General features: G+C 37.8%; 1 protein-coding gene and 1 pseudogene across 1 annotated transcript; both read left to right on the forward strand.

Annotated features, from left to right (window-relative positions):
• Positions 1-1,657: 1,657 nt before the first annotated feature.
• On the forward strand, positions 1,658-2,879 carry LOC113681083 (uncharacterized; annotated as a pseudogene).
• Positions 2,880-9,260: 6,381 nt separating this feature from the next.
• On the forward strand, positions 9,261-14,142 carry LOC149035709 (uncharacterized). Its single transcript, XM_089191326.1, has 5 exons — positions 9,261-9,403; positions 11,088-11,365; positions 12,098-12,215; positions 12,709-12,965; positions 13,768-14,142. Exons 1-5 carry the CDS (start codon positions 9,307-9,309, stop codon positions 14,140-14,142), a joined length of 1,125 nt encoding a protein of 374 aa, XP_089047452.1. The 5' UTR covers positions 9,261-9,306.
• Positions 14,143-23,029: the final 8,887 nt, after the last annotated feature.

A 23,029-nucleotide genomic window follows, 5' to 3' on the forward strand; every position in this document is an offset into this window, starting at 1 on the left:
GTAGCTTCTGAGGCTTGCTTTACTGCGATGACCAGAAATCGCATGATCAGCTAGCCGCGATGGACCTCATCATGATCGCAGTCGCTCTGACGCTGTCATGATTAGAATGAATTTTGACAGTTAGGCCATCTTGGTTATTTTTTTTCATCATTCCTGTTTTGTTCTGCTTTGTTTTGAACATAAAACTTTGTATACTATACGATTTTTATTACCGTACGTAAGCTCGCAATCTAGCTGAGCGTGAAAACCTTTAAAACTCGGACTTTCCCATTTTGTTTTCTCTTTGAGGATTTTCGTCTCTGCTCTCGTTTTAATAACGTAAATTACGGCGCCTGGCATGTTTACAAACCTTAGTTTGGTTCTCCTGTTGCTACTTGCTAGCTCGCTTGTTCCGAAATTTCCTCTAGTGTCTTATATCAGCTTCAAACTTGAAGCGTTTTCTTGATTAAATATTACAAGAATTGGTTCAGAACTGTCCAAGATGGCAGCGAGTGCGTATTTTCCTGTTTGGAAATCACTTCGTGGTTTTTGTATAACCTGGCTGTATTTCCTGATAAGTGGGGAAATTTTTTGTGTGAACTGCTTCCGTCCGATAAGCACAGGGAACCCAATGAACTTATTAGCAATCCCATATTCCATCATTTCAGTAAAACTGGAAGTGCAATCTTGTTTCAGTTTAAGCTATACGTCCCCTCTCCATTTAAGTAAATCAATTGGGGCTGCTGCTAATAGGAAAGTACATGATTGAAAGTGTTATTTGACAGCTGTGATTTCGTATGATAACTTCACTCAAGAGAATTTAAACTGTGATTCTCTTGTCTCAGTGACACGGACCTGGTTATAGAAATAGTAGTCCTTTTGTTAGAAAGAAAACTTAGCTTGTCGATCTTAAATATCTCGATTTTGTTAAAAACGAAGAAGAATCCGACACGCCGAGCGTAGAAGGGGACGGGAGTTAGGTCACTTTGCTCTGACGTTTTTTTTTTCTGTTTCGCATTCTTTTGAGTTTTCGCTTTTGCTAATCATTTTATTTAACCCGAGATTCTGTCAACCTCAATAACAAGAATCCCCGATAATTCCAACCTTCTGCTTACTGAAACCAGTTTTCGTTTTCTTTCTGGGCATTTCCCAATTGGTTTTTTTCCATGCTCTATAGAAACACAATTTTCAAAACCTGACCAGTCGAAACGAACAGTATTCACGCTAATCCAAAACGCTGAATCATCAGTTTCAAGCATGCACGCGTACACAAAACGCGCGGCAGTCCAGTCAAGTTCACCTGTTTTGCACTTTTTCTTCAGAGAACTTAAATACTTAGATTCTTTTTCCCAAAATGTTTCATTTTCATCTGACTACGCTTTACCAAAAGCAATTACCTTAACAAAAACATTTGATTCAAATCTTTAATGCTCGAAAGAAATGACAATGTTTCCTGAACTTCTACTAAGTTTCACCTGCGATGATACGAACTTTTTTCGAACTCAATTGCCCTCGAAGATTCGAATTTTCGGAACTCAGCTGTAGTCATAAGTCATACTGATAAACCAATTTCTTTTAGCCACATAAACTCAGGTATTATTCCTTTTAATATTCAGGTCCATTTGTTGGACCACATTGCCTGGACATTACGGAACGAGGTTTTTCCCGGGGTTATGGCATGTACTGGTTGGACCCGAATGGAGGAAGCCATTGCGATGCATTTCAGGCCTACTGTTACATAACGACACACAATGGAGAATGGACCATGTGTTATAAACCGATGAATATGTCAGACCTAAGACTGAGTTCGCATACAACGCTTAGTTTCCTTATGGAAGTGACGGCTACAGAACCAATTGCAACAACATCCCAGTAAGTTTGTTAGCAGACGTTAACGATCATACCACAGACATTCCCATATGCGAGATTTTAATATAAACCACTTTACTCTATTATCGTCGTTGGGCGCAAGCAATTGAATATAGCAGTTTCGTGAAAGGTTGTCGGAAAAAAGCGTAAAAGTGCACGTGATAACTCCGAAAGATAATGTGAGTAGGTGACCTCAGGATTTCAGGAAATCTGAGAAAACGTCATTCTAAGAACGGGGCACAGTAGGTTTGATTGATTGACTGATTTATTTCGCTTACTGAAATAAAAGGAACACTGGATACTCAGATTATCCTTTAACATTATCGCGTGCACTTTTGCGGCTTCTTTTTCCAGCAAACTTTCTCGAAACAGCTGTATGTGAACAACTCAATGTGACCACCTCGCTTCTATTACTCCACAAAAAAGCCGTCTATAACAACTAACTGTTTGTTCGTTGTTGTTAATGTTGTTCAAATTTATTACTAAGTTCCTCTACCTCTTTTAAATCACGTTTTAGACAGACTGACTCCTCCATTCTGCATCGATTCTCCTTACTCTACTTTCCACCAGAATTTTCGTGAATTGAATATGTGTATTAGTTATTAAGGAAAAAAATAACGCTGTTAAGTTTATTATTTCATTATGATCATTTCAGTTCACAGAAATCATCTTTGAGGATCACCAAACTGGAAAGAAAAATTTACTTCAAGTCACGAAATAATCAAGCTATTAAGGCCTCCCTCAATTACGGAAAATCTGCACACACCTATGGGTTGTGGGACGGCGTGGGGGCTGATCCGGCTTATTCCTACCAGCTTCTGATTTGTGATGATCTGCTCTACAGGGGCTTCCTGGTTTCTGCCCACACAGGGGATTTTTTCATGACATGCACCAATTGGTGCTCCGATGTTAGCGCGTCATTCTTCCGCACAGCGTTCACTAATTCACATGGCCAGAAGGGTGGCGTGGCATTTGGTGAAAAAGGTCATGATGTCCATGATGAAAGGCGCATCAATATCGGATTAGGATAAGGTTTCTCCTTTCTTGGTTCCATGATGAACACTGCGGCAGATCTGAATATAACATGCAATTAATTCAAATCTTTTCGGGGCGTTCAATTAGTAAAAGTTTGCTTGTTGGTACTAATAATTTCCTCTTATTTGTTCTCTCCTTGACACCATTGTAAACGAAATTAACACTTGAGTCAGACCAAGTTATTTATCGTTACTGGTCATAATAATTGGGTTTGAAGACTCGTCGCTGCATGTGTTTCTTTTTGATATTAATTACTTTTGAAGTATAGAAGAACGGCCGTCGTCACATTTTATAACGTTAACCCTCGACTCCATAATGTAGCGGTGATCAGCATGTAATATCTCGATGTAACACGAAAGTCTGAAAACTTCAACAAGTCTTAAGTTAGAATAACTATGGACTTCACGTGTTTGTATAGATGTGTCAATACGCCGCCACCACCTCTAGATATAGAAGTAATGGTTATTGAACTGAGTGAAGAGCAATTTGGTCTGAAATCATACGCTTGATTACAAATCAAACGAGCGCGCAGCGCATGTTTGATTTCAAATCACAAGAATCACTGATTACGATTTCAGTCCAAAGTTGCAATAAACGAAGTTCGATTACCACTTTATCACATCTATTTTGGATCACAAACTTCAGTCGCTCAATACAATAATTTTTTCGGCTGTACAGGTATTTTATTGATCCAGTGTAATGAGCTGGTTTGTAAAAAGTTGCAAAATTTGTCTCTCATTTCCTGCAATTTGATTGATTTCTTCAAACAAGCCTTGAAATTTGTTTGGTTGCTGTGTTTTAGTAAAGCTGTCTCATTGGCTGGGAAAAAGATGCGATTAAGAACATAAGATGGTGTGATTTGTGATTAAATCGCATCGATGAAAGCCAGTCAGTTTGCAGGGATCACAAGTGGTTTCAAAATGGATTTCCGGGCCGGACATATACAGCGGTTCAGGGCGTGGCTCTATCACACGAACAGCCTTCTAAACACAACGTTTTTATTGATCGGGCGGAAAACATCACAAACTGCTGGTACAACAACCTTTCGTTTTGGTTTACGAACTCGTAACAAGCCTTAATAACCTGCAAACCACCCCAAAGATTACCGAGCGAAGCGAAATTCGAAACAGAAAGTATCTAAACTTACCATATGATTAAAGAAGGGAAACAAGAGAGACAAATTACAAATTCAGAGTAAGCCAACCACACCACTTGCGATTGAAAAAAACTTGAAAACGAAAAGAACAAGATACTGAGGCTTCATGATCTTATTTAAAACGCCAAACAAGCCTCGACACTGCATCTTATTCTGTGAGGAGTTTGTGAAAAGAAAAATTCTTGAGATAACTGTATAGAGATTCTCTTTTACTTTGCGAATCATACCAGGTAAGGGAGATGAGGTCGGCAGGATTTTGATGTCTAAGTATTCTAAATCTGAGTACGTATTAACGCGCGCTGTCATTGGTTGAAAGAGCGTGCTCTATGAGAGTATAGAGCATAGAACTGAGCTAAAGCTGTCACGCCATCTGCCAAATTGTATTGTGTTCGACCTTTTCCGGGACTTCTTTTTAGCTTTTTTCCGATAATTGAAAGTGAAATTTCGGAACAAGCGAGCCGGCAAGTAGCAACAGAATTCGAAGAACCAAACAAAGGTTTGTAAACATACCATGCGCCGTAATTTACTATATTAAAACGTGAGCAGATACGAAAATCCTCAAAGGAAAAACAAAATAGACATTTCGAGTTTTAAAGATTTTCACACTCAGTTAGATTGCAAGCTTACGTACGATAATAAAAATCAAACACAGCTAACACTCGTATAATATAAAAAGTTCAGAGTTCAAAAACAAAACAGAACAAAACAGAAATGATGAAAAATATAACCAAACTGGCATAACTGTTAAAATTCATGCTAATCATGACGGTGTCTGAGCAAATATGATCATGCTGAAGTCCGTCGCGGCTCGCTCATCATGGCGATCTCCGGTCATCACAGTAAAGCAAGCCTCAGAAACTACATCGGCCGCCCTTTGAGTGAAAAAATAAGAGCTCGCTCTGATATCCTTTCCATTGAGTTGAGTGGAAAGTTACTCCAGTCACTGCAGCCGAGTTTTGCGGCGCTGTCATCCCGAGCGATCTTCATGTTCCGGTGAATTCGGCTGTCGTTCATTTAAAAAACACTCGCCTTGAACAGTTTGTTTTCTACCTTGTCATGTGAAAAAACTCGCGTGTTTTTATGAGCCATAATTCGGCTGAAGTTCACTGAACATTTCTCCTAGCTAGATTCAGCTACATCAGTCACTGCAGCCGAGTTTTACGGCACTGTCATCCCGAGCGGTCTTGATTACGTCTCGTGTTTCTCCCTACACTTCTTTCGTGCTCTAGCCGCTTCCTGCGTGCTTTATAACAGAACAGAGCATAGTCAAGGCTTCTCTATTTGTTAAAAATTTGCTGGGTTTTATCAACGAGTTCATAATGTAAATTTTTCACCGTAGAGAATTTCTAAAGCTGACAGTTTGAATGTTTGCTCTCTGTCAAAACGCTCCAAAAAATCGAGATTGGTAATGATGGTTATAGGTTGAGAGCGTATAGCTTTACGGCAGTTCTTTCCTTTAAATCCTCGTGTGTATGTGCACTTATAATCGTCAGCGACGCGCTTGGCAACACAAGTTGAACCGTTCCGACAGGGACTGCGGGAGCGAGGGTTCTGTTAAGAGGAAATTAAGTGTCATGAATGTTACATGAATCATCATAGTGCTATATATCGGTATCATGAAACAACATCATGGACTCATTATTTATTAAACAAGTCTATCATTTGATGGTGTGTGACTGGTAGAAACTAAAGTTAGACAAAACTGATAAAAGAGCTGGATTACACCGAATGCAAAATTAGGGAAGGTGGGCAGATGAAATTAACACGAAACTATATAATTATTTATCTTCTCGAGTTTCAATTCAAATAAGATATAATACGCGGAAAACATTTCTTTCCATCTTTGATCTCAGTATTCCCAAATCTTTGTCAAATACAACCAGCACAAATACATTTGATCTTAGTGGAACACTGAAGTGATTATAACTGAGTTGGACTGTAGATCAATTTATCCAAAGTTGTTATATTTGTGGTATGGAAGCAGCTCACTGAGGAGCTTTGCATTCACACCGGGAAGTACAGCCAGGTTATACGAAAACATAAAGTCGTTTTTAAACAGGCTAATCTACAGTGGATACCATCAGGAACATGTATGGACATGATTCTTGTGATGTTCAAATTGGAAAAGAGCGCAGGGTTGAGGTTGATAAAAACCATGGTAGCCTTTTTGTTTCTGAATGGGTGATCGAGTGGGTGAGCGAGCGAGCGAGCGAGCGAGTGAGAGCCCATAATGTGAATAAATGAGTGAGTTGTTTTCTTTTATTTCAATTTCAATATGGTTATAATGATGCAAGAAAGTCGTAAGTTTCAGGAAGATGGCAAGCTTGAGTTTCTGGTTTCAAGTTCATAGAACCAAGCTTCAAAGTTACTGATATTGTATTTGACCTGGATAATAGCTCTAAAACCTTGTTAAATTTTGTCAAAAAAATGGAAAAATTTACCATTGAAAAGTAGGTATCTTGAGTTATAGTCAATCCAAAGGAGAGAAAGATTATCATAGAAGCAAGACAGCTTCTCTTGTTAAGGAGGTTGAATCCCATTTTCTTCGAGCTTCAGTTTATTATTTATCCACTTCACAAGCAGTAAGCGAACGACCCCACCAGTTTTGCAAAGTAAAAATACGATTATCTTCCTCCGTTTTTTTCAATGTGATATCCCCAGTACACTTTTTTCTTCTAAAAGGATTAAGCCGCCCTCAACAATTTTTTTATATGACATTTATGATGCAAACGATGTCTACAGCGAAAGCTTATATCAATTAGCTATGGCTGAAAGAATATAAAGTTGACATGCCGCTTACCACGCAAGCTTATTTCATAGATGGCATGAACCAAAGTGCGTTCGTAGATTTCTTATTTGCGTGTTACTCATGATGCTCCACGTTTCATGACTACAGCAAAAATCATTTCCAGTTGTACCTCTGTTCAAAGCCTCGGGTAATTTCATTCTTAACAAACAACATATCGTTCACATCGAGTATTAGTCCATTGAAAATAGCCCCAGTTTTATTTGTACTTTACTTATATTTTAAATAATAATTCAATTCAGCCTTTGGCTGTGACTTAGTTATTCCTATTAGACTTTCTATCTTAGTCACTGTTAACGGCACACTGTCAGTCTTATTCGATCTGTTTAGATTTTAATTTTTTAGTCAATGAGATGAACCCCAGATAATCCAGGTTAGAATTATTGACAAACCGATAAGGCGACCGCAGATACCTTTTGAACGTCAAAGAACTACAGTTGGGCGAAAAGGTCTCATCCTTTAATGGAACGATACCGAGCTTTAATCATTCTCAGCCGTAGGCATTTTCTTTCGGATGTTTAAGTGCTTTTGTTTCCTACATTTGCCTCATCCTACACGGAAGAATGAATAAGGATAAGTCTTGGCTGTAACAGAATGATTTTGAATTGAATGAACTCATTTATTTTTAAACCATACTTCCACTGAGGAACTTCTTAGGACATTATTCAAATCAAATGTTTGCCCGTTTGTCCACTTTTATCTAATTGAAAAGATCTCAGACGACTTTTTATTCTGTTTGGAAGGCCTCATCTACTCTGCAAAAATTAATGTCAGATTAACGAAAGAAAAGCGACCACAGATATCCATCATATTTCAGAGAGTTAATGATTAGCTGGAGGATATTATTTCGTCTTTCAAAGTTAGACTCAAGAGGAAAGCTTAGAGCTGTAAGAATGATACTTTCAATTAATATTATCAGTTATTGAGAAGAGTTTTAAAGTAAGGTAACGAAAGCTGTTAAGGTTCACCTGATATCGCCAATTATGGGTATAATATTTACTTTGCCCCGGCCAATAGAAATGCATTACTTAAAAAAAGCACAAGCCTTGAGATAACTGCCCCATTGATTCAGAGCTTGTCCATAGTTTTCCTCTGAAAGATTCGAACAATCCAGATGCACATTAAAAACCAGCGAACTTTTAAGAATTACTTGGGCCAATATGAACTTGGAGACTCCTCATACTAAAGAAACCGTTTAATGCTAGATTTATGACGCGTTTTTTGCCTACATGGACCGTTTACGAAATTGTTAACAAGAATGAACTAATTCTCCCTATGCTGCAATATAGCAGGGGTAAATTAGCGTCGGTGCGGAAGTCGCCTCGCTGCCCCATGAACACCCCGGTAATGACTGGTTACCTGATTATTACATATGCGTTATTGACCAAACCTAAAGTCAAGATAACTGAATTTTGGCCGAGTTCTTTCTTGCGCTTTTTTTGACCACGACGACGTTGAGTTCCATAGAAAACGGAAAAAGAGAACGAGGCTAATATCAAGCCATGCTTGGTCAAAAAGGATTTATCATACAACAAAGAGATTTCGCTTTATTAAGAATCAAGAATTAATTGTTTATTTCGAGAACCGGGAAAGAAAGCTGTGTTCGTAGCACAATAAACCCACGAGAGTTGTTTTAGTTTAGTTTTTTATTGTCTTCTACCTCTGAACTCAGCTTCTCTTAATTCTTCTTACAAACTTCACTTTTGTCAGAAGCCACAACTAGAAACCTTTGGGGGTATGACAAATAGCACATAAACCCACAAGAGGTTTTTATGTTGAGTTTAGCTATTTAGCTTACCTATTGTCAGACGCCACGACTAGAATTCCTTGGGGGTATGATAAATAGCACATAAACCCACAAGAGGTTTTTATGTTGAGTTTTTATTATTTCTCTCTACATCTTAACTCATTTATAGACTCAGCTTCTTTTCATTCTTCCTTCTTCCTATAAACTAAGCTATTGTCAGACGCCACAACTAGAATCCCTTGGAGGTATGATAAACAATTCATTACCAAAATTAGAGCTTTTAACAAACGGCGTGGCTGTAATAAGTCACGAACTTAGAGAATAACTCGGATGTTCAAAGACTGACGGCAAAAATACTAAAAAAATTTGGCGGCCTACTCAGTTATTTTTCATGTTATTCTTCGATCGGTATGATAAGAATAAGAATAGTTTGTTTGTTCTTAATTTAGGAATATCAATTTTCTGGCGCAGCTGCGCCAATTAATAAAATAGTCTTTGTATTATGCAAAGGTGCATTATGTTATTGCCGACAGCTTACATGGGGAAACTAATTGTAGTACCTGAATTCTTATCATTATTCGGTTTACGCAATGCCTTGGCTTATAGGAAACAGTTAAATAATTCATTTAGATAGGGACACAGGTGCTTGTTTTTGAAACTTTTATTTCAGTATTGTGAAAATAACGTATAAGTTTGTCTGTCAACAGTTTAGTTATGAAGTTCCGTGCCACAACATCGCTGAATCGGCGACTACAAGAAATGGATCTGATTGTAACGATGACCGTAATATATGTCTTGATAATTTGTGAAGGTATGGTTTCTGAAATTTGCTATTTTTGTCCTTTTGAGCGAAATCATGTTTGATTCGAGCATGACTCTGTTATATTATCAGGTTTCGTGGTTTCAATGTTTGGTGCGTAAGCATTGATAAAGACTGTCTTGAAGTAATTAACACACACTTTGATTATTCAGTTCGACTCTTCAGTTCTAGATGAAAACCATAAATACATTTGTTTTGTTTTAATGAAAATTTTTATGGAAATTGAGACCAATTTTTGACGCGCACCATCCACACGAAAGTCAAATTTCACGAGTCGCGCTTTTTTTTTGCTGCTTCTTTTTTTCTTCCTTTATTTTCCCATCCTTTTTTTCCCGGCAAAACTGACTCTTACCGAGAACTCGTCTTCTCCTATTTTTTCGCTCTTCTCCCTTTTTTCAGAAGTGTTTTCACACGATGGCGAGTGTTTTTACTGTTGCAACGTCACGGAGAACGGACGATCATAATGAAAAGCGGGTTCACGTGTAGTTGTGAGCACTCAAACAGAATTGATTTTTTTTCTATAACTAAATGTACCGGAAAGGCTCGATATAGCTCAAAAGTCCTTCACAGAAAGTCTGACTCGATCATCATCGCTATGATAACAAGTAAAAACTAAGATCTTAGTTAACACCCAGGTATAACAGCTTGAAGCTTTAAATCATTACTAACAAAACAGTCACTCCTAAATCGCACTACACTCACGAAGTAGACCTGCCTTAAAATGTTCTAGGAGTGTTTTAATGTGGCTAAATTTAACTGTTAAGTGTAATAATTGACAGATTTTAACCTTAAGGCGTATAAAAAGTTAACCGTCAATTTTTTTCAAATGCAACAGAAAGAAACTAAACGTTGCCTGTAAAATGGCCAAAATTTCAATCGTCAGTTGGATGTCCTCTATCTAATATACTTTGTCGTAAAGGATGTAGCCCTTGAAAATGACAACAGGGCATTTTTTTGGTTTTAAGAATCCTCATCCCCTCCAGTAGAATTCTTAAAATTACAACTTGCCGAATTCTCTCTGATATTTCCATTCAATATACATTTGGCTTTTGTTTTGAACAGCCCTGTTAAATTTTTTTCCATTAAGTGTCTTTAAGCAGAATTTTGAATAATAACAGTAGGACTGAGCTAAACAGTTTTAATTCAGTCGCCGGTGATGCGGGAGGTTCTGTTGCACTTTAAAATACCTGTCACACTTTCTATAACACTTGTCACATTGAATAACAAAATGCTGTCGCACTTTGTAATAACAGACCATCACTCTTTGTGATAATAGAAATAAGCTGTCGCTATTTTTAAAAATACTTGTCGCACTTCGAAGGGAAAAGGCACTTAAACGAAGCAACCCGAAACGTCCTAGTAAAAAACACAGCAGTTGACTTCTTTAAAACTGTTTCTGATTTAACGGCAGGTTGGAATAACTCGGGCCAACTCAGTTGCTATTTCACCAAGACTTTGATCAATATAAATTAAGGGTTCTCATGCATTTTAACCTCGCTGCTTTGGTATATCCTGTCTCTTACGTAAGATTACACTCAGCCACTTTCCTGTCTAAAAGTGTTTCAGAAAGCGTACTCCTTTAAGATAGATTTTAGATTCAGACAGGAAATCATTTTAGGAGATTTTTCCACAGCTTTAATGAAACTAACATGAATGTAATTCCTTCTGTTAAAAGGTGTTCGGCAAGATTTTGATGAGCCAGGTGTATCATATGCAAACTTCAAGCACGAACAGTTTTCCTACTTAAACATCACAAGAATCGATTCAAAACTTGTCCAAAAGGACATCGAGTGTGGATTGGCTTGTTTAGAAGTCACTTCATGTTCTTCTTTTAACCTGGCTACATTTCCTGATATCAACGGAAAACTGCTGTGTGAACTTCTACCTTCTGACGAGCACAGGATGCCCAATGAATTGATTCACAATCCGATGTTTGATCATTTCAGTAAAACGGTGAGTGTAGTTTGAATCGAAAACACTCTAGTAACATTACACTTATCATGAATGAAGATAAACCTTTTCAAGAGTTTTAGCAAATTCAGAGATTAGAGCAAGAAAATTATTTTGAAAAGACATTATTTCGTGTGATTGACAGTCACATTATCGATTTTATACGTTATGATTTTCTGGCTAAGCTTCATAAAAGATGGGTATGTGGAACAGTTCTGATCATTGTAGAGTAAGGAGTATACGACGTGAACATGGCCGATATATTTGTGAATCTGTAAGTGTAAATCCAACTTGTATTTAGGGACCAAACAACGGCTGCGATCAAGGAGACTATCTACAACTACTTGTGCCTGGTCTCCTTGATCGCAGTTGTTGTTTGGTCCTCGTTAAGCAACGCGTTCAGTAGTTGGAGGGGGAGGGGGGACCCAACAACGGCTGCCGGAAGGAGACTTTCTTATGGCCCACGGCTGATTTTGGAATAATTGTCGGAGAAAAGTCTAAATTGACAGCTGTAATATTGGCTGGCAACTTCAATGGGGCAAATGAAGGTATGGTAAGAACGATTCCTTGGTTAACTTGGCACGTATGTTAAGTTCACTACGCCGCCTCTGAATGTTCTTATTCTTGTGATAATGGGCCCAAAAGGTCTTGAAAATGACTAATGTTTTGATTATTGTCAAAAGGCATTTTTATCTGGGATGATAAAGTTAACTTTCTCCTGTTTTGTGGAAACAGAGTCCCTGCATCAACGATCCTTGCATAAACAAAGGAAAATGTGTTGCCAAATTTAAAGATGGTGATTATTACTGCAGTTGGTGTCCTCGGTTTTACAACGGAAAAGACTGCAAAACAGGTATCGTAATAAGAGATTCACGCCTATTCTGTTCCTTTCTTTCTTATTCGTTACAATTCCCATCTCTTTCGTTCTCAGTTGAACACAGTTCAGCCCCGTGTTATTAACCTCTAACAGCCTACATTGGATTCCAATTTCAGAGCAAGCTGATATAGATGCGGGAAACAATTATAGTAGACCGGAAAAAAAGTTTAAACTCTCTGATTATAGCCTTCATAGGCCTTTTTCCTATATGCCTATATGCAGATATTGCTGATTCTTCTTCATCGAAGTGATACAATACACGCATCTTGTATTTCAATGTTTCACTCTGACAAAGGGCCATTGAATGTTCACTCGCCGCTGTTAAACTTGCGGTTAAAAGCGCATTAACGTACGGTGACCCATTTTCTCACCTCATCGGTGTAAAATGTACTGGCATGAAAATCAAAAAGTGAAATTTCTCTATCCTTACACAAAGATTAATAATTACTTCGACTCAATTAATAATCAGGCCCCTTTGTTGGACAAAATTGCTTGGACATTAAGGAGCGAAGTCTCTCACAGGGAGATGGCATGTACTGGTTAGACCCAGATGGAGGAAGCCATTTCAATGCATTCCTGGCCTACTGCGACATGACATCACACAATGGGGGATGGACCATGTGTTACACCACCGATGAATATATCAAACCCAGGACCGAGGTCATATACAACACCTCAATTCCTTATGGAACCGTCGCCTACAGGAGCAATTGTAACAACATTTCAGTTAGTGAGATTTCTTCTTGTTTAACTTCAAAAACATCATCTGCCAAGCCCGCTAGGCACGTAACATTTCAACGCAACGTCTTGCAGCATTGTTGGATCGTGTTCTGAGATGTTGTGAAGGAGCTGGACAAACGCATGCAACATCTTGCAATATTAAAAAATGTTGCTACATAAATTTGACCATTTTTAAACTCGATCCAACACCATCCGAAATCTTGCAACATAATGCAACATGTTGCTACAGGGTGGCCAGACGTATGTTACAAGATTTTGCGTTAAAATTGACTGGGGTTTAAGGGACCAGTCAAGGAGGGAGAAGTGTCGGGGGGATTTTTGGGGGGAGGGGGGGATACGTCGTTCTTAACAAAATACAAATTAAAGGGGGTGGGGGCCTATAAAAAATTGACTGCAAAAATATGAAAATTAAAAGAGAAACTTTCTTAGTTTGTTCTTTTTGATGTATTCAATTTTAGCCTCAACGTTCTAATAGAAATGTTCTTATATCAAAAAAAGGTGTTTACGCGAATATAAATTACGCCTCTGTTTTCATAAGGGGCATGCAATTACCTTTATCCAATTGCACCGCCCCAAGATACAACCGTTCGTTTCTCTTTCCAATAATTTCTTTTTTCATTTTAAATTTCTTTTTTTTTTCTGTAGCTGCACATGAGAGAGATTGGCTACGCATCCTGCGTTGAATTTTCTTCATTCTGTTTGGACCAGAATATTATCATAAGAATGAGCCTATCTTTTAGGTGAAACTAACGTTATCTAATTAATCATTTTATTATTTTTCTTGCAGTTCACAGAAATCATCTTTGTTGACCATCAGACTGGAGAGAGCGTTTACTTCAAACGGCGCAACAATCAGTCCATCAAGGCCTACCCTAATTATAATAGACCTGAAAGCACCTATGGATTATGGGACGGTGTGGGAGCTGCTTCGAATTACTCCTACCAGCTTCTGATCTGTGACATTTCATTCTACAGCGGCTTCCTTGTTTCAGGTTTCACCGAGAATTGTGACAAACATTGTGGTTATTGGTGCGGCGAAGACAGTCCGACATTCTTCCGCACTGCGTTTACTAATGTGTATGGGCAGAAGGGTGGCGTGGCATTTGGTGAAAAAGGTCATGACGTCCACGATAAAAGGCGCATCAGTGTTGGCTTACGATAAAAGACAGCTTTAACCTTAAACTTGTACTGTATGGTAATTGTATCTTATAGCTTAATGTAACTCAGGATGTCTATATTACTAACACACGCCAAAATTAGCCCATCCTACACCTACAAGCAGATTGTATAAATGCAGTGAAATCTGAGTGGCAATACAATAGAGGGAGAAGTAATTGTAGTAGTTGAAGTAATTTACCTGCTGATCTAGTAGAATCTGTGTCACCATGAAATAAAGGAAGTATTCGTAGTAGTAGTTGTAAAGGCAATCTACGTGTAACATCCCTCTGTCATTAACCAACCAAGGTAACAAGAAAAGACAGAGGGCTTCATCTTAATAAGACACCAGACTATCTTGAGAGAATATTTCACCAGTATTAATGTAAAAGAGTAATTTCGGTATCGTTGTGATTTTATAAATTCAACATTTTGCAGCATGTTTTCAATATACAATCCATTGAAAAAATAGGTAGGCGTGTGGATTGATTACGAACAACAAGATTTGTGCAGAAAGAAAGTAGAAGGATTATGTACTCTTATGCTACGTATTCGTACTTTCATTGAAACAATGAAATCGAGGTAAACAGTTTATTTTTTCTGTTGGCATCAAGCCTCTGTCTAAAGGGGAAACTGAGATGAAAGGTTACAAAAAAAATGGCTGATCATGTCTTCACAATGTTGTAATCAGTTTGTCTACATTTTTTTTTAAAGCAACACCGCAATCTTCTATGAACAGTCTTGATTTTAACTTTTTGTGCCTGCAGTAAATCGAAAACGAGTTCGTAAACATCCATTTGTATTATGAATGATTCGTTCAATTCAACTGATAATCACGCAGTTCCATTTGTAGGACGAAATTGCCAACCCGCGTAACGAGAGGTTATTTAACTCTTGTCTTAAATCATTCTCTGATTGGCTCCCGCGTTCAGTGTCGTTGCCGAGTGCAGATATTCAAGTCACTGTGTAATTGGCTTCCCAGGATGAGAAAAGTTGTTATTGTTTACGTAGTAAAGGACTGTGACTGTTATGTGGCTTAATAAATATAATCAGAGATGCATTTTGAACTCGTCCTAAAACAATGGCAACAAAAGATGTGTTGTAAATAAAATCTGTTAACCACTAAAACGTTGAAGCGCAATCGTACGTTCTCTTTCATTTTTTATCTTTCACTTTCTTTTGGATGTGATATGCGCCTGTATCCATAGCAGGGAGTTAGCGCTTTGGTCGAAATTTGATAACAGTTCTTGAATTCTATTTAATAATGTGGATCTGCGGAATGGGTCACCTCCAACTGATTCCTCAATAGAATTCCACCTTTCGTGATCACAGCCTATTAAAAATATTATTTCGTGAACACAGCCCTATTCATTTATCAAATTATTTAGATGGACCCACAGGTGTTGCTTCTTTGAAAACGTATCCTTCACTTCACACAACAGATTTAAAAATTTGAAGACGTTGAAGTAGTTGTTGTCCACACTTTAGTCATGATGCTCCGGATTACAACAGCGGTGAATCCACGACCGCAACAAATCGTTCTACCTGTAGTGATGACTTTAATTTTTCTCTTTGCCACAACTAAAGGTAAATTGCCTTATTTAGTTACTGATTCTTGGTTCTTCCTCCCCAAAAATGAAGGGAACATAGTATTAAATCATGACCATGATCTGCAGGACATTAACCGAATTTTGCGTGGATCTTTTCTGGCTAGGCAATAAAATAAGTTGTCTCCTGATATCTAACGCTGACCTTTATCATTAAATAAAGGGAAGGATATCACATACACACTTCTTTTGAAACGCTGATAAAAATATCCTACCAAAATCGATGGTACAGATCATTGTTTCACCCGGGAGCAGGAAAAAAAAAGGTAATGGTAATTGTCTCGCAGATTTGTGGCCAAATTTCACAGGCATTTTTCGGCTGCGTATCTCTTTTCACTTCGACCCAGAGTCAATTCTTTCTTTCGCCGGTGAAACGAGAGTTAAAGAGCGAGATCGAGTCGAGTAAACTGATTATTTAATCGACACGGAACCTGAGGCTGACAATATTATGATAAAAATTAAACCTTGCTTCTTCAAAAAAATGTAAATGCTGTGTTATCATGTCGACAAGTTTCCTGTTTCTATAATAACGCGGCCGCTCTCAGCTACTCTTCCGTGCAAAGTCTTGTCAAGTAACTACTGACCCCTATTACTCAGTTGGTCAGTTAGGAACAACATCCCAATCGACCTTTGAAATGGTTATGACATATGTTTTATCTTTACAGAGACTAACCTAGATATGATTTCTTTCGTTACAAGGTTTCCATCGCCAGGACTCCTCTGCGGGTGCTTCTTACATCAACTTCAAACCTGAAGCGTCTTCTTACTTAAATATTACAAGAGTTGGTTAAGAACTTGTCCAAGATGGCAACGAGTGTGATTTGCCTATTTGGAAATCACTTCATGTTTTTCGTACAACCTGGCTGCATTTCCTGATAACTGGGGAAAACTGTTATGTGAAATGCTTACGTCCGATAAGCACAGGAAACCAATGAACTTATCAGCAATCCCATATTCCATCATTTCAGTAAAACTGTAAGTGCAATCTTGTTTCAGTTTAAGCTATACGTCCCCTCCCCCTTAGTAAATTAATTGGGGCTGCTGCTGATAGGAAAGTGCGTGATTGAAAGTGTCATTTGACTGCTGTTATTTTGTATGATAACTTCAGTCAAGAGAAAATAAACTGTAATTCTCTTGCCTCAGTGACACATACCTCGTTGTAGTAATAATAGTCCCTTTAAGCAAATGAAGATCATCGCAGTATATACTCAACTTAAGCAGTTGAGAAATAAGGCCTGAAAAAAATATATTATTTCTTATTATATTATTAATATATTATATTATTTCTTTATTATTTCAATATTTCTCAACTGCTTAAGTTGAGTATATACTGCGATGATCTTCATTTGCTTAAAATGTATTTTCCGCAGTACAAATATATGACTTTCATGTATTCTTATCACACCTTCTCCATCTACGGGTATATAACGAACTCACAATTGACCAGCTCCCAGTTGGCTTGATAGCTCAGTTGGTTAGAGCGCTGCACCGGTATTCGCAGAGGTCATGGGTTCGATTCCCGTTCAGGCCTGAATTTTTTTCAGGCCTTATTTCTCAACTGCTTAAGTTGAGTATATACTGCGATGATCTTCATTTGCTTAAAATGTATTTTCCGCAGTACAAATATATGACTTTCATGTATTCTTATCACACCTTCTCCATCTACGGGTATATAACGAACTCACAATTGACCAGCTCCCAGTTGGCTTGATAGCTCAGTTGGTTAGAGCGCTGCACCGGTATTCGCAGAGGTCATGGGTTCGATTCCCGTTCAGGCCTGAATTTTTTTTCAGGCCTTATTTCTCAACTGCTTAAGTTGAGTATATACTGCGATGATCTTCATTTGCTTAAAATGTATTTTCCGCAGTACAAATATATGACTTTCATGTATTCTTATCACACCTTCTCCATCTACGGGTATATAACGAACTCACAATTGACCAGCTCCCAGTTGGCTTGATAGCTCAGTTGGTTAGAGCGCTGCACCGGTATTCGCAGAGGTCATGGGTTCGATTCCCGTTCAGGCCTGAATTTTTTTCAGGCCTTATTTCTCAACTGCTTAAGTTGAGTATATACTGCGATGATCTTCATTTGCTTAAAATGTATTTTCCGCAGTACAAATATATGACTTTCATGTATTCTTATCACAATAGTCCCTTTGTTAGAAAGAAAACTTAGCTAGTCAATCTTGAATATCTCGATTTTGTTAAAACGAATTATAATATACAACTGAGCGATAAATGCATGTAAAGCGGCTATTACTTATGATCTATTGGAGGAAAGAGGCACAGACGTCTGCACCGATAACAATATTATGATTTTTTATATATTTATATATCACAAGAAACCAGTCACCAGTTCACGCTCCGTTACGCCTCGTGTGCCGATTTTTAATGCTTAACACTTTTGACGTCATCTGAGACGTAGGACAACATGAATCTACTTGTTGTTTAACAAACAAGATGAGAATTATTGCTTTATTTTGTTGAAATAGACTCCTTGCTTCAGCGATCCATGCATGAGCAATGCAATGCAGAATTTTTTTCGTGAATTAAATATGTGTATTAGTTATTAAGGAAAAAGAACAACTAGCGCGTTAAGTTTACTATTTCATTATGGTTATTTCAGTTCACAGAAATCATCTTTGAGGATCACCAAACTGGAAAGAAGATTTACCTCAAGTCATGAAACAATCAATCTATTAGGGCCTCCCTCCATTACGGAAATTCTGTATACACCTTTGGGTTGTGGGACGGCGTGGGGCCTGATCCGGCTTATTTCTACCAGCTTTTGATTTGCGATGATCTGCTCTAAAGGGGCCTCCTGGTTTCTGCCCACACAGGGGGTTGTTTCATGGCATGCACCAATTGGTGCTCCGATGTTAGCGCGTCATTCTTTCGCGCTGCGTTCACTAATTCACATGACCAGAAGGGTGGCATGGCATTTGGTGAAAAAGGTCATGATGTTCATGATAAAAGGCGCATTAGCATCGGCCTACGTAAGGTTTCTTCTTTCTTAGTCCCATGGTGAACACTAAGGCAAATCTAAATATAACATGCAATTATTTCAAATGTTTTCTGGGCGTTCAATTAGTAAAAGTTTGCTTTTTGGTACTAGTAATTTCCTCTTAGTTCTTCTCTCTTTGACACCATTTGAACACTTGAGTCAGACCAAGTTATTTATCGTCACTGGTCATAATAATTGAGTTTAGAGACTCGTCGCTGCATGCGTTTCTTTTTTATGTTACTTACTTTTGAAGTATAGAAGAATGGCCGTCGTCACATTTTATAAAGTTAACCCTCAACTCCAAAATGTAGCGGTGACCAGCATGTAATATGTCGATGAAAAACGAAAGGCTAAACACTTATGGCCTTATGGCCTTTTTTTTTGGCTCTACAGGTATTTAATTAATCCAGTGTAAGGAGCTGGTTTGTAAAAAGTTGCAAAATTTATCTCTCATTTTCCTGCAATTTGATTGATTTCTTCAAACAAGCCTTGAAATTTGTGTGGTTGCCGTGTTTTAGTAAAGCTGTCTCATTGGCCGAGAAAGAGATGCGATTAAGAACACAAAATGGTGCGATTTGTGATTAAATCGCACCGATGAGAGCCAATCAGTTTGCAAGGATCACAAGTAATTTAAAAATGGATGTAATAAAACCGCATGTCCGGGCCGGACATAAAGAGCGGTTCAGAGCGTAGTTTTATCTCGCGAACAGCCTTCTAAATACAACGTCTTTATTGATCGGGCGGAGAACGTCAGAAATTGCTAGCACAACAACTTTTCATTTTGGTTTACGAACTCGTAACAAGCAGTAATAACCTGCGAAACATAACAAAGATCACCTAGCGAACGAAATTCGAAACAGAAACTATCTAAACTTACCATATGATGGAAGGAGGGAAACAATAGAGACAAATCACAATTTCAGAGCAAGCAACTTCACCACGTGCGATTGAAAAAAATGAAAATGAAAAGAACAAGTTACTGTGGCTTCATGGTCTTACGAATCTATAGAAAAACGTCAAACTTTGGAATGGACTTAAGGACTCGTTGAGGAATAGCCTCAACACTGCATATTATTCTGTGAGGAGCTTGAGATAACTATATAGAGATCCTTTCTTACTTCGCAAATCATACCAGGTAAGCGGTCTGAGGTCGGAAAGATTTTGATGTTTAAGTATTCTAAATCTGAGTAGGCATTGTAAAAATAATTTGCTGGGTTTTATCAATGAGTTTATAATGTTAATTGGTCATGGTAGAAAATTCTAAAGCTGACATTTTGAATATTTGCTCCTAGTCAAAACGCTCTGAAAACTCGAGATTGGTAGTGATGGTTATACGTTGAGAGCGTGTAAACATTTATATACCTATGGCTTTACGGCAGATCTTTCATTTAACTCCTGGAGAGCATGTGCACTTATAATAATCATCGACGCGCTCGGCCACACAAGTTGAACTGTTTCGACAAGGATTGCTGGATAAAGGGTTCTGCTTAGGAGGAAACTAGGTGTCAGTTGCATGAAGTAGCATAGAGCGATATATCAGTAGCATGAAACAACATCATGGACTCATTATTTATCACACAAGTCTATAATTTGATGGTCTGTGACTGGTGGAAACTTAAGTTAGGTAAAACTGATAAAAGAACTGAATTACACCGATTGCAAAATTAGGGAAGGTGGACAGATGAAATTAGCACGGAACTGTATAACTGTTTATTTTCTCAAGTTTGAATTTAAATAAGATATAATACCCGGAAAACATTTCTTTCCATCTTTGATCTCAGTATTTTCAATTTTTTTTCAAATACAGCTAGCACAAATACATTTGATCTTACCGGAACACTGAAGTGATTATAACTGAATTGGATTGTAGATCAATTTATCCAAGTTGTGGATCAATATTTGTTACCGGGAAACCGAGCTCGATATAGATGACTCGAGCTCGAGAGCCTACCTGAGGCATTTTCTTTTGTATGTTAAAGTGTATTTGTTTCCCATATTTGCCTCATACTACACGGAAGAATGAATTAGGACAAGCCTTGGCTGTGACAGAATGATTTTGAATTTCTGCCACAAAGTTTTAACCGAGCGCAGCAATAAATATCTTTCGAGTTAACTACTTTTATTAAAGTATAAAGCAATGGTAGTGGAGAGCATTTTCGTCTCAATAATATTCCATTGTTCATTCGCGCATCGCTCATCGCAGCAGAAACATATTAAGTTAGAAAGTGGCTGAGTTTTGTTTTGCTTTCTTTTTGATTTTTGTCTTTTTTTGGGGGGGGAGGGGAGGGGGGCTAAGAAGCATATAACTGTTTTTTAAGTTAAACTGCTAGTGATAACATTTACTTGAAAATTGTAAATGAAGGAACATCAGTTGCCTTTGATGATATCATTTGTTTACTCACTCCCTGAAACACAAGACTATCCAACCAAACAAATATAATGTTACGCTTTCAAGATCTTTTAAAGTAACCATTGAATTTTTTGCAAACTGAAATGAGATGAGGGTGATATCCTCTTACGTGTGTATTTCATCCCGTGTAATTTAGCCAAAATGAACCGATGTGTTTATGTTACATGTATCTATGACGCTTATGTTTAGAGGGAAAGCGTAAGCCAATATTTGCTTGGCTCTTTCTCAGCTTTTCAAACTGAGAAAGCTGGTTTGACGCCTTCTCTCGAAAGCTAGAATGCAATTCATCAAAGCGGGTTTTTTTTTAATGATTTGTGCCTTGGACATGAATTTTTAAGCTTGTATAGCAAAACATTTGGCAATCGCAACGGTCCTCTATAATTGTCCCCCATTGGACGCGTCTGGAAATTTAGTAAATTTATGCTTATAAACTAAGCTATTGTCAGACGCCACAACTCGAATCCCTTGGGGGTATGATAATCAACTTCTGAACTTCTAGACTCAGTTATAGGCTCAGCTTCTTTTTATTCTTCTTTTAAACTTCGCTTTTTTCAGACGCTACAACTAGAATCCCTTGGGGGTATGATAAACCCATTTCATTACCAAAATTAGAGCTTTTAACAAACGGCGAGGCTGTAATAAGTCTCGAATTTAGAGAATCACTCGGATGTTCAAAAGCTGACGGCAGAAACACTCAAAAATTTTGGCGGCTTACTCAGTTTATTTTTAATATTAATTTTCGATCGGTATCATAAGGGTAACAATAAGAATAGTTTGTTTGTTCTGAATTTAGGAATATCAATTTTCTGGCGCGGCAAAAGTCTTTGTATTATGCGTACGTGCATCATTTTATTTCCAACAGCCTTCATGGGGAAACAAATTTTAGTAGTTGAATTCTAATCATTATCCGGTCTCCGCAATGCCTTGGCTTATAAGGAAACAGTTTAATAATTCATTTAGATAGGGCCATAGGTGCTTGTTTTTGAAACGTTCGTTTCAGTATTGCGAAAATAACATATATTAAGTTTGTCTGTCAACAGTTCAGTTATGAAATTCCGTACCACCACATCGCTGAATCTGCGACTACAAGGGATGGATCTGATTGTAACGATGACCGTAATATATATCTTGATAATTTGTGAAGGTGTGGTTTCTAAAATTTGCTATTTTTGTCGTTTTGAACGAACTTATGTTTGATTCGAGTATGACTCTGTTATGTTATCACAAAGTAGACTTGCCTCAAAATGTTTTAGGAGGGTTTTAATGTGGTTAAATTTAGCCATTAAGTGACAGAATTGACAAATTTTAACCTTAAGTCGTATAAAAAGTTAACCGTCGATTTGTTTTTTCAATTAAAACAGAAAGAAACTAAACGTTAGCTGTAAAATGGCCAAAATTTTCATGTTATGGATGTACGTGTTTACATAAGCAATTTGACATGGAATTTCCCATTTTCTTCTCTCCAACTGGTGCATTCATGGCGACCTCTTTAATTTTTTTTTTTGGGTCCGAGGCGCTAGAAAATATCTGCGAAGTTTCGGCATGCTAGTATTGGCTTGAGGCTCACATTTTTAGCCCAGTGAAACCATCAATTTATTTGCGGCATAGATTTATATCTGAATCTATACCTTTCAGTTCATGATAGAATTGAGCAATGACTGGTCTGTAAATTAGTCATGCAAACCCGTCAAAGTTTCTCAAAATCGTTAAACAGCATCGCACTAAATAGCTTTGACCTAGATTATGACATTTCTTCAACACAGAAATATATTTTTTGCACGACATATGAAGGGGAAGCTTTATTTGAACTTGAAATGTAAAATCGAATCTTGACTCGATTCTTTACAGGTGTTTTTCACAGCAACTTCGCG

This window comes from Pocillopora damicornis, chromosome 13 (genome assembly GCF_964200805.1).
Source record: "Pocillopora damicornis chromosome 13, jaPocDami1.2, whole genome shotgun sequence".
Taxonomy (NCBI): Eukaryota; Metazoa; Cnidaria; class Anthozoa; order Scleractinia; family Pocilloporidae; genus Pocillopora; species Pocillopora damicornis.

Bases quoted from the DNA above. Each gene is read 5' to 3' on its own strand.
- LOC149035709 (XM_089191326.1), top strand. From the start codon at position 9,307: ATGAAGTTCCGTGCCACAACATCGCTGAATCGGCGACTACAAGAAATG. The intron at 9,404-11,087 runs GTATGGTTTCTG...TTCTGTTAAAAG, and splicing joins TGTCTTGATAATTTGTGAAG to GTGTTCGGCAAGATTTTGAT. The intron at 12,216-12,708 runs GTATCGTAATAA...ATTAATAATCAG, and splicing joins CGGAAAAGACTGCAAAACAG to GCCCCTTTGTTGGACAAAAT.